Below are 12,480 nucleotides of genomic sequence, written 5' to 3'. Positions count from 1 at the left end.
TGAGCCACTGAGCTCGAACCCAGAACCTTCTTGCTGTGAGGCAACAGTGCTAACAATTACACCACCATGCCACGGTTTAAGATTTGTTTTGAATGTAGTTGAAAAGCAATTACAATAGAAACAACGAAAAGAAGAAGAAGAAAGAAAGAAGAAACCTTTATTATTTGTCACATGCACACTTCAAGCACAGTGAAATTCATCCTCTGCATTTAACCCATCTGAAGCAGTGAACACATGCGTGCACACACCCAGAGCAGTGGGCAGCCACACCAAAGCACCCAGGGAGCAGTCAGGGGTTCGGTACCTTGCTCAAGGGCACCTCAGCCCAAGGCTGCCCCACATTAACCTAACTGCATGTCTTTGGACTGTGGGGGAAACTGGAGCACCCAGAGGAAACCCACGCAGACATGGGGAGAACATGCAAACTCCACACAGAAAGGCCTCGCCGGCCCCTGGGTTTGAACCCGGAACCTTCTTGCTGTGAGGCGACCGTGTTAACCACTACACCACCGTGCCGCCAATAATATAAAATGATTTCACTCACTACTGTGATTGCCTTGTAAAATATTAATATTATCAGCTTTCGCTTCAAACATGAATGCCTGACATACAGTACATGACTGCAATTTAGTGGTAACCATGCTCGCAGAAAAATGGCATCAAGTCCAGTCTTAGCCCCTTACACTCCACCCAAGGTTCACAGAATTTCAGATACTTCCTGTCCACCATATATACACATTCAACACTCAATATTTACCCAGAATGCCTAAGTGGTGTTCTGAACCACTTTGCTCGATCTTGGAAGTGAATGCTTCATCATGGTACCCAACGTATCGGACCTTCCAGTACTTTCCTCCCAGCCTTCCATCATTTGTACTGAAGAACTCTTCAGAGTCACTGCAAAGAGAGGAACAATAAGCTACACATATACAGGACATGCTTGCACAAAAGCGTACAGTGTGTTATTACGTGTGTTAAAATATAGTCCATAGAGTTCCAGTCAGTTTTTCAGTATGTGATCACAGGATATGTTTTTCTTTTTGGTATGTATATTCACCTCTCTGATTCATTTAGTGGTTTATTGGTCAGTCCGTTTTTCCCTGAGGGGGCATAGTCCCAAAGCACCTCTTCTGCAGCAATGTAGTAACGCCTGACATGAACAGGGAGCGCTGTGGGTGCAGTCGCATTGTCACATGAAAGGACCTCATAAAAGCCCTGCATACCTGCTGCTCATGACACATGGACACAAGGGGGGGAACAGTATCAGATAGATGAGTGCTGTGACTTTCTGATGTACACAGGTCAAACTAATCAAAATAACAAAAAAAAAAAACCCATTAGTTTGCAAACCAAGTAAGAGTCCACAGTATGTGCCTTAAAGTCTAACTTCACTGCTAGCTCTGAGTCTAACTCCACCCACTGCATCATTTTGGAAAATGCTAAAAGGTGGGCGTGGGGGGAGGGTGTGTGAGGCAGAAGTTGCTCAGTGAGTATCAATTAGCATATTTGAAAATGGGCACGATTTCACAGACTTCCATTCAAAGGTGGGGGCTGGGGGAGCTGGGCCACTCACCTCTGTTTAGACGGCATTAACATTCTTTTTTTTAAATAAAAAAAATTAATGATGTGGAGAAATACCAAATGGTTGACTCTACATCAGCATCAGCCTTGCAAGTTTCAAGATAATTTGAACTCGTAGATGGTGGTTTGGGGCATTTTCAGCCCATAAAATCCCAATTTCTTTGATAAAAATGGTAATATTTTGTCAATATTAACACCAGCATTGATGTGTTTCATCATAATACAGTCATTGCATTTAGTTTATAGCTCTCTCTCTCTCTCTCTCTCTCTCCAGAATGTACGTATTAGCAACCTAAACTATTGATGCTACTGTATATCCACATCTTTATAAAGAACTAATTTAGGGGTATATTCTTCTGCATGGTTATGTTTTAACAAAAGTCGATTGGTCAATAAGTCTTGAAGTCACTTGGTTATAACAGCAGAACATCAGGCTTCACTTCTTTAGCCAAGAACCAATTCCTGAAAATTTGGAAATTGAAGTTTGTAAATTAATTATTTAATTTCAATGATTAAAAGAGTTCTTTCTCAGGAATTTTGAATAACTAAAAAATGTTGATACTCACCTGTTACCTGCCAACAAGCAAGAAAACTAGATTCAGAATGTTTCCAACCATGAAAACTTAGCTTTAGAAATGAAGTACTTTCAAACATTTAAACATCTTCAGAAACCCAGATTGACTCTTTAAACTCAGAGGACTCACACTGGTCATTCTCTTAACTACATCCATTTCCTATCAATATTTACTGACAGGAAGATGGGTTAAAATGAATAAATGAATAATGCATAATTAAAGTTCAGCTTTAGGAATTAAATACTTGACATATCTCCAGAAACAAAAAAATACCATGCATGTAATCATCAATTTGGCAGCCGAACAACCACTTCCCAGCTGTCATGGGAACCATTTTTGCAGTGACCGAAGTGGCAGGAAATACACTGACAACATCTGTACGGTGACCTTGGTTGAGCAAGGTGTGGCCATGGAAGTGAATGGAGTGAAGATCTACGGTATTTCCAATACCAAGAAGATGCCAAAACACAGGCCTTCCGAGACACACTTCCAGTGTTGGCAAGTTACCATAAACAAAACCATTTATTGCTGGGGGAAAAGAGAAAAACCATCAGAGAAGTGAAAATGTAGAACTGATAATGAAGCCATTATATACCTGCTACGTCTATAGTGACATTCATTTAATACAGTACAATACAAACTATTACACAATTAGATTATGTCCTGACTAAAAAAGGATTCTATATTTAAACTATAAAATTGGAAAGACCCAAAAACTCCAGGCCAAAAAGACACAATTCAAGATAATACAAAGATAATACAAAAAAAAAAGTGCATTGGATGCCTGAAATAAAACAGCTACGTACAGTGCAGCCGGTTTGACTCCTGAAAGTCAGGATCCTCTTTCAGAGTCATGTTATTATGGCAGTACTCCTTAATATTGTCTTCAAGATACCAGCTCAAATTTTCATCCACTGCACTGAACATCAAGAAAAACTCATGAGGCATGCCAATTTGGTGAAGTCCAGATGGGTCCAGTGCTCCTAAGAGTGAAAATACACACAAAATATACTGATGTGCAAGTTGCAATTGAACATCTTTAATTTCTTAAAAAATACATTATGATAAATACATAATAATTTAAAATCTAAATATTAACACTAGAATATTACCACAGACAGAGCAAAAATTAGCATTATCTTGACATGAAGCAGAGTTACTATTACAACACTGATGTTTTATTTTCCTTAAACAGCATGCCCTGAAGTGGTTTAATCTTCTTATATCTCAAGTTAATTAATAAAAGACGCATCATATTTTTTATCCTTTATAGTTACATGTAATGTTGTGGGGGTGGGGCAGATAGCAACACTTCGCTTGCAATTAATTGCATGCAATATTCATGTGTTATTTCTAGAAATTTGAGACATAATTTTATTCAGAGACATCACATTTTTCTCGCTGAACATGTAAATCTTATGAAAGTAATAATGTTACCCTTCCTGCAGATGAGCAGCACTCCAATAAGTCCTGTTGCTATGTCTTTCGGTGCATTTACGTGTGAGTGATACATCGATGTAAGACAGGTGGAGTCAGACTGTTTAGGACCAAACTCTTCTGTCACGTTCCATGTGTACATGTAGGCTTGTCCTGGAGCCACAGCATCATCACTCTTATTCACACCAGACGTACCATCCGGATACCATGCGCCTGGTAAACAGTCAGTGATAATCAAAGAGATCAGGGTTTTAACCAATGATCAGCACTTTATAGGAGTCTACCAGCCTGAGGGTTATATCTCTAAATGGGCCAAAACTAAACAAGTCACAGCGCCTTTGCAAAAGTATTGACACCCCACTGCACCCCACCACTTGTTGTTTATCTTGTTTTGTTGCATTACAACCTGGAATTAAAATGGATGGGGGGGGTTACCATTTGATTTACATAACATGCCTACTACTTTAAAGTTGCAAAATATATATTTTTTAATTGCGACAAAAGATGGGTAAGAAAACCTGGTATTAAACAGGCGTAGATGTGAAATTATTAAATACCGTGAACTTTGATAAACTCTGATGTTGTCGGTTTTGCTTTCAGTATTGGACAAATTAATATAATAGATTTCCTATTTTTATTGCTACATCAAAGTTATTTTATCTCAGCAGCTCCGTTTCTGATTAAGACATTTGTCTAGCATGTATTTTCACTATTCCCAAACCAGAAGAGAGATATCTCTTCTCTCAGAGCCTGTGTGCGTAGGGCAGGGCATGTGGCAACTCTCTCTCTCTCTCTCTGTGTATGAGAGAGAGAGCTCTCAGACACACACAGTCTCAGGCTACGTTTACACTAGACCGTATCTGTCTCGTTTTCTTCGCGGATGCACTGTCCGTTTACATTAACCCCCCTGAAAAAGCGGGGAAACGGGAATCCGCCAGCGTCCACGTATTCAATCTAGATCGTATCAGCTCCGGTGCTGTGTAAACATTGAGAATACGCGAATACGCTGTGCTGAGCTCTAGCTGGCGTCTCATTGGACAACGTCACTGTGACATCCACCTTCCTGATTCGCTGGCGTTGGTCATGTGACGCGACTGCTGAAAAACGGCGCAGACTTCCGCCTTGTATCACCTTTCATTAAAGAGTATAAAAGTATGAAAATACTGCAAATACTGATGCAAATACTGCCCATTGTGTAGTTATGATTGTCTTTAGGCTTGCCATCCTTCCACTTGCAAGTAATAAGTGATCTGCGCTGGGATCTCACACACAGCGGCTCAGTCCCGAATCGTGGCTTGTTCACTTCACTCGCGCGCTCTGTGAGCTGCGCAGGGCCGGAGTGCACACCCTCCAGAGGGCACTCGCTGTTCAGGGCGGAGTGATTTGGAGCGCAGGATGCCTGCGGAGCCGAGCGTATCCGCGTATTGGCGTTGCTGTGTGCACGGCTAACGGTTTTAGTGTAAACGCGAATCGTTTTAAGAACGTTAATCTGATGATCCGCTGATTCGACGTAATGTAAACGTAGCCTCAGTGACAATGGCTGAGTGAGCTAAACATACAGAAGTGTAGTGACACTTCACTAGAATGAATGCTGATAATGCTCGTTGCCACAAGTGCAACAAGTCTTTTGCATGTAACAGTGGAAACATGAACAATATGTCAAAACATCTGGGGAAAGTCCATCACATACAGATGCTACAAAAGTAACAATAAGAGTACCATTAAAGTACCAGATTGATAACCAGTATCTATAAGAGTAGTAGTACCATTAAAATCTGAACGATACACATCCCTAATTGTGACACAAACAATAAGTAAGACAAAAAAAACCCACCAGAAATCTTGAGTGTGCATAAGTATTCAAGATTCCCATGATAGCTAAAAAGTTCAATTTTAGTCTCATCTAACCAGAGAATCTTCTTCCGTGTGTTTGGGGAGTCTGCAACATGTTAGGCAAACCCCAAACACGTTTTTTATTTTTATTTTATTTTTTTCTTTAAGCAATGGCTTTTTTCTGGCCACTCTTCCATAAAGCCCCACTCTGTGGAGAGTATGGATTAAAGTGGTCCAATGGACAGATACTGCCATCTCTGCTGTGGATCTTTGCAGCTCCTTCGGTGTTATCTTTGGTGTCTTTGTTGCATCTTTGATTAATGCCCTCCTTGCTTGGTCTGAGAGTTTTGGTGGACGGCCTTCTCTTGTCAGGTTTGTAGTGGTGCCATATTCTTTCCATTTTGCTATAATGGATTTAATGGTGCTCCCTGGGATATTCAACGTTTGGGATATTTTTTTTGATAACCCAACTCTGATCTAGACTTCTGCACATCTCTGTCTCTGACCTGTTTGAAGAGCTTTGTGGTCTTCATGTTTCTTGCTTAATGGTGTTGCAGAGTCAGGGTCCTTCCAGAACAGGCGAATTTGTACTTAGATCATGTGATAGACCATGTGACACTCTGATTCTGCACGGGTGGACCTTAATCAAATTATTATGTGACTTCTGAAGTTAACTGATGGGGCCAAATCTTATTTAGGGATTTCACAGCACTCACAACTTTTCAGTATTCATTCATTCATTCATTCATTCATTCAAAATCCAAATTAAGAAAATTCATTTTAATTCCAGGTTGCCATGCAACAAGACAGGAAAAACACCAATTTTTTTTTTTGGGGGGGGTGTGTTTAATACTTTCACAAGTGAATGAAAGTAAATGAGAATAAAACTCATCCTACCTTCAGAGTCTTTCTTGTAGAGGACTCCATGTGGATGGATTGAATAAGGCCGAGATGCAAAGTTCTTCAGATGCACTTTAATGACATCCCCCACTTCTGCTCGGATCACAGGTCCAAGGAATCCCAGCCACTGCAATCTAGGCTCCTCAGTGGTGAAAGTCCCATCTGTGTACCGTCTATACAAAGCTTTTTTATACACACTACCAATCCGGTTTTGACTGTCGACCAGATATGTAGAGGCACGCCTAAAAGAGGAAATGAAAGATGACATGAATTATGAACAAACAAAGAGAAGAAAGTCACAAATGTCTTCCCTATGAGTAACCAAAAGTATGTGAGTGGCAAAAGTATGTGAACCTTTGCTTTCAGTATCTGGTGTGACCCCCTTGTGCAGCAATAACTGCAACTAAATGTTTCCGGTAACTGTTGATCAGTCCTGCACACCGGCTTGGAGGAATTTTAGCCCATTCCTCCGTACAGAACAGCTTCAACTCTGGGATGTTGGTGGGTTTCCTCACATGAACTGCTCGCTTCAGGTCCTTCCACAACATTTCGTTTGGATTAAGGTCAGGACTTTGACTTGGCCATTCCAAAACATTAACTTTATTCTTCTTTAACCATTCTTTGGTAGAACGACTTGTTGTCTTGCTGCATGACCCACCTTCTCTTGAGATTCAGTTCATGGACAGATGTCCTGACATTTTCCTTCAGAATTTGCTGGTATAATTCAGAATTCATTGTTCCATCAATGGTGGCAAGCCGTCCTGGCCCAGATACAACAAAACGGGCCCAAACCATGATACTACCACCACCATGTTTCACAGATGGGATAAGGTTCTTATGCTGGGATGCCATGTTTTCCTTTCTCCAAACATAACGCTTCTCATTTAAATCAAAAAGTTCTATTTTGGTCTCATCCATCCACAAATTTTTCCTGGAGGCATGTTAAACTAATATTTAGCAAAAATCTTCACGAGCTTCTAAAAGATGTCAGAGTTGTAGTTTATTCTTGGGATTGTAAGAAAATATTTCTGACAGACATAAGACAGATTGTATATTCACCCACTTCTAGCATTAAGAAGTGAACAGTGGCAGGATTGTAAACTTGGGATATGGTTAAGAATTTTTCTGCTACAGTTTGAAGCTTATAATTCAGACTTTTTTGCACACTTTTTCCACAAATATTTTTTATGTAACTTGTTGTGATCTTACTGTAAACATGTTAAAACAGCCAAAGTTAAAACAGCTGACAAAAGTTGTTTCTAGGCCTTTAAATTTGTTGTAATGTTTAATGCAAAATATGTTCTCAGGAGCTGAGAATTCAAGACTTATCTGTTTAAAACATGGGTCTCCAACCTGTAGCACAACCTGGAGCTACCAGTAGTGCTATATTTGTTTTTGAGTAGGTCACCAGGCATTCATTCTCATGGTAGCTCTCAGAGTTTTAAGTTTTAAGGCAAGGCAAGCAGTTCTTTTATTGTAATGCTAAATTTGAAGCTAAAACTTCTTAAGTGAAATAAAACACAAAAGGGATGCAACTTTGTTGTTTTCTTTTTTCTGATTATGTAAAGGTTCACACATACACCTTGAAGATATTAACTGGGGAAAGAAATGAACATTACAAGTGAGTTTGAATTAAATCAACTTGGAATTTAGTCCAATTAACTTAAAGATATTAAGTGCAATAATTATGCAAAACAATTGACCTTGCAAACTATTTTAAGTTAAATCAACTTGAAATTTAATGCATTTAACTTACAGGTGTTAAGTGCAATAATTGTGCAAAGCAGTTGACCTTGCAAAAATTTTTAAGTTGAATCAACTTGGCATTTAGTGTATTGTACTAAAAATAAAATTCCAGTCCCCTTAAGCTTTTAAGTTGAATGTACTTCAGTTTTAATCATACATTACTTAAATCATACATTACTTTCTTTTTTAAGTAAATTCAACTTATCCGTGGTAAGAGTGTATGTGTCAGCCCATGACCTCGTGACTTGTCCAGGGTGTACCCCGCCTCTCACCCATAGTCAGCTGGGATAGGCTCCAGCTTGCCCGCGACCCTGTAGAACAGGATAAGCAGCTACAGATAATGGATGGATGGATGGATGGGTCATATCACATCAAATATTGACTTTGACTTTGTTTCATTTATCATGCCTTACTGCTGTTTATAGTATTTTATTTTTAATATTGAAACATTTAATTTCATTATTTTTAAGAAATGAATTAGTGTCAGAACATGACACCACAGGAATGATATGGCCTGTTGTAATGGTGTTTGAAAGAGTCCTTGTCATGTTTCTCCGAACTTTGTGTTAGCTATTATATATAATTTTTTTTGCGGTCCGGTTTCCATCAAATCCTGCGCTCTGATTGGCTGGCGAGCGGGTCTGTATCCTACGGTACGGACCCCAGTTACGGACCCCGGTTACGGACCTCTGGCGACTCGCTCGTTCACAACAACAACAAACATAGTAGCAATTTTTGTCAACATTTAACTTTTTTATAAGATTTATTAATAAGATTTTTATCAAAAATCTTATAAATTTTTGCCAGCATTTCTCAGCATAATAGCATTAATTTTACATCATGGATAGTGATAACGACAGTCTTCACAGTGAAAGCGAGTTTTACTACCCTGACGAAGAAGAAATAAAATAAAACATTTCAGGATAAAGCTAAAAACCTGTAACTTGCTAACACCGATCAAAAACATAGCTGAATCCTCATCTCATCTCATTATCTCTAGCCGCTTTATCCTGTTCTACAGGGTCGCAGGCAAGCTGGAGCCTATCCCAGCTGACTATGGGGCGAAAGGAAGGGTACACCCTGGACAAGTCACCAGGTCATCACAGGGCTGACACATAGACAACCATTCACACTCACATTCACACCTATGGTCAATTTAGAGTCACCAGTTAACCTAACCTGCATTTCTTTGGACTGTGGGGGAAACCAGAGCACCCGGAGGAAACCCACGCAGACAACATGCAAACTCCGCACAGAAAGGCCCTCGCTGGCCACAGGGCTTGAACCCGGACCTTCTTGCTGTGAGGTGACAGTGCTAACCACTACACGTGCCGCCTGGCTGAATCCTGAATGACTCAATTTTGTATAAATAGGGGACTACATAGGTGGCAAAATGTAGGTTTTTTTCCTGCTATGGAAGTGCATTTGTATACCGAAGAGGAAGCAATTTGCATTACAGCTGTGAATGAGGATTCAAAATGGCGGCTCGCCTTGGGTTTCCCTTTCGGGCGCTCTCGTTTTCTGTTAAAATTTGGTAAAGAAAAAAATAGATATATTATTTACCAGCTTAAGGTCGGTCCATATGGTGAAATACCGTGACCGAGGTCTTGAATACTGACCTCGGCCCAAACGGCCTCGCTCAGTACTTTCAAGACCTCGGTCACGGTATTTCACAATATGGACCTCCCAGCTGGTAAATAACATATATTTATTTAATGACACAATATATTTAATAAGGGGATGATTTATATCTCACAGCTTAGTATTTATCTAGCTAACAAAATCAGTTATAACCAGTTAACTAGTTAATATTAATGTGAAGCAAATGTCATATACTCAAGTAACACAAATCACAATTTAATCCTTTTCTCCACAACAAAACCCCTCTTGAAACGTATTTATTTATTTATTTATTTATTTATAAATAAACTTTCAGTTGGTGTCTTACTGATTTGATTGAATGGGTGAATGGTACGGTCCATTGTAGTAGGGGTGCCGAAAGTGTAATTTACATTTCTTTCTGATTCTTTTGGACAAACTGTCACAGCGAAGTATCAACTATTAAAACATTCTTTTACACACACACATTATATAATACACACACACATAAGCTTTTAAGTCATGTATAGTGAATCCTAAGCCTTAAGTTTATATATATATATATATATATATATATATATATATATATATATATATATATATATATATTCATATATACATATTCATATATATACACACACATGGGTGGCACAGTGGTGTAGTGGTTAGTGTTGTCACCTCACAGCAAGAAGGTCCGGGTTCGAGCCCCGGGGCCGGCGAGGGCCTTTCTGTGCGGAGTTTGCATGTTCTCCCCGTGTCTGTGTGGGTTTCCTCCGGGTGCTCCGGTTTCCCCCGCAGTCCAAAGACATGCAGGTTAGGTTAACTGGTGACTCTAAATTGACCGTAGGTGTGAATGTGAGTGTGAATGGTTGTCTGTGTTTATGTGTCAGCCCTGTGATGACCTGGCGACTTGTCCAGGGTGTACCCCGCCTTTCGCCCGTAGTCAGCTGGGATAGGCTCCAGCTTGCCTGCGACCCTGTAGAACAGGATAAAGTGGCTAGAGATAATGAGATGAGATGAGATATATATACACATACATACACAGGGGGCTGCAAAAGTAGGTATACAGTATACAGTAATGAAAAACAAATTCTAGTATTAAATGAAACCTAGCACCACTATTAGTAATGTTATCTACACTATATTAATATTTTTGTGGGACAATGTGAGATAAGACATCTATCAAATGTAATATATTTTTGTAGTTATTAAAATTATGTTACTAATTACTGGCCACTGACGAGGACAAACGCTTTGTTCCTCGACATAATGTGCATTCCACGTAAACACTCTTGCCTTTTATTTCAAGTAATGAAAAGTAATGGCTGTATTTCCAGTGTGAAAGCGCAGTGCTGGCTCACCGCTCGCCATCGCTGTGTCTTCCGATTGAAAGAGTGTGCAGTAGGCGTGGCCTACTACGTATGTTTCCAAATCTACTCTGATTGGCTTACTGTGCCATTGTCTCGTGTCTCCCCGCCCCACACGAAAGCAGAGTAAAGAAAGGCTGAACGAGCAGCGTGCCAGATGAGAACAGCTTTAATAAAGTAACGCATAGTATTTTATTGTAAGTAACGGGAACGGCGTTATAACGATGTAAAAAGTAATTAGTTAGATTACTCGTTACTAAAAAAAATAACGCCGTTAGTAACGCCGTTTATTTCTAACGCCGTTATTCCCATCACTGGTAATAAATAGTGTATAATAATGGCTGATTATATAGCTTATTATTCTCTCATAAAGCGAGAAGACCATGTTTAACTTACTCGTCATGCTTGATATCAAGGCCACTGATGAGATTTCGTTCGGTGGGAGCGTAATTCCAGTATTCCTCACGGATCCCAATGTAGTATGTCCTGATGACGGATTCGCTCAAATGTAAGAGAGTCAGAAGAGTGAAACAAAAAGTCCAGGTTGTTGTCATTGTACAAGACTTGTCCTGTGTCCGAGAAAAATAAGCCCCGCAGAAATAAACACGACCAAAAACCCAGCGGCTGATCCGCGCTTCTCCTCCAAGTGAAACTGAAAGCTCTTGCAGGTGCCCGCTTCAGGAATTTAGTCGGGATTCCAGTCAAATTCTTCCGCATCAAACGCTGCTAAATTAAAGGTTCCTGCCGCATATTTAATTTACTCTCAAGTTTTACTCAAGCACATCTCTGTGGACTGTACCTATTTACAAACCCGTAATCATACTTGCCAACTTTTCAAAATCCTCACGGGGGAGAAAAGTGCGTGAACAACATTTTCAATTGGATGAGTTTCAATGTGTGGTTGAAATGATAAAAACAGTGGATCCCAATTAATTGCAAACCATTTGAAATGTATACAGTTAAAGAGATTTTGAATTGTTGATATTGTTCTATCAATTACTGTAGGTTATGGGATTCATGATCAGGCATGAGAGAGCTCAGAGTGAAAAATCTGAAATAGTACTCTTGTCTTGAATTTTAATATAACAGCGAAAGGGAAGTCTTAAATCAGATTTTTAGCTGAAAAATCTCATGCCTGAATATTGTATACATACAGAGACCCACAGAAAATAACACAAGTGATGCTTTCGAAGAATGTTTATCATTTCTTAACCCTTTGATGCAAAACATATGCACACCCCTTCTAATGCACAACATGGGTCAAAAATGACCCGCATTCACTTTCCAGGTTATTTCATGCTGACTGAGTTTTTCTTTGCTCTATCTTTTGAAATCAATTTATTTTATGATTGAATATTCCAAGTATTCTTTAAATACCTTGTTTTTAATTACCAAAAATCATTAATTTAATTTTTTATTTCCTACTTTATGAACAAAAATAC

The 12,480-nt window shown here is 39.4% G+C and overlaps 1 protein-coding gene across 1 annotated transcript in view; it reads right to left on the bottom strand.

The window, feature by feature from the left end:
- LOC132867166 (ferroxidase HEPHL1-like) overlaps window positions 1-11,706 on the bottom strand; it is a 49,293-nt gene extending 37,587 nt beyond the window's left edge. Inside the window, exons 1-7 of the mRNA XM_060899936.1 lie at window positions 11,435-11,706; window positions 6,324-6,568; window positions 3,594-3,806; window positions 2,963-3,139; window positions 2,430-2,684; window positions 1,058-1,226; window positions 758-897 (exon numbers count right to left, since the gene is read on the bottom strand). Of these exons, the coding sequence (XP_060755919.1) occupies window positions 758-897; window positions 1,058-1,226; window positions 2,430-2,684; window positions 2,963-3,139; window positions 3,594-3,806; window positions 6,324-6,568; window positions 11,435-11,592 (1,357 nt within the window). The 5' untranslated portion in view covers window positions 11,593-11,706. The remainder of the gene's footprint in view (window positions 1-757; window positions 898-1,057; window positions 1,227-2,429; window positions 2,685-2,962; window positions 3,140-3,593; window positions 3,807-6,323; window positions 6,569-11,434) is intronic.
- Between the last annotated feature and the right edge of the window lie 774 nt (window positions 11,707-12,480).

This window comes from Neoarius graeffei, chromosome 19, assembly GCF_027579695.1.
Source record: "Neoarius graeffei isolate fNeoGra1 chromosome 19, fNeoGra1.pri, whole genome shotgun sequence".
NCBI lineage: Eukaryota > Metazoa > Chordata > Actinopteri > Siluriformes > Ariidae > Neoarius > Neoarius graeffei.
Note: the sequence above shows the minus strand (reverse complement) of the source record. Positions and strands in the feature narration are given on the sequence as shown.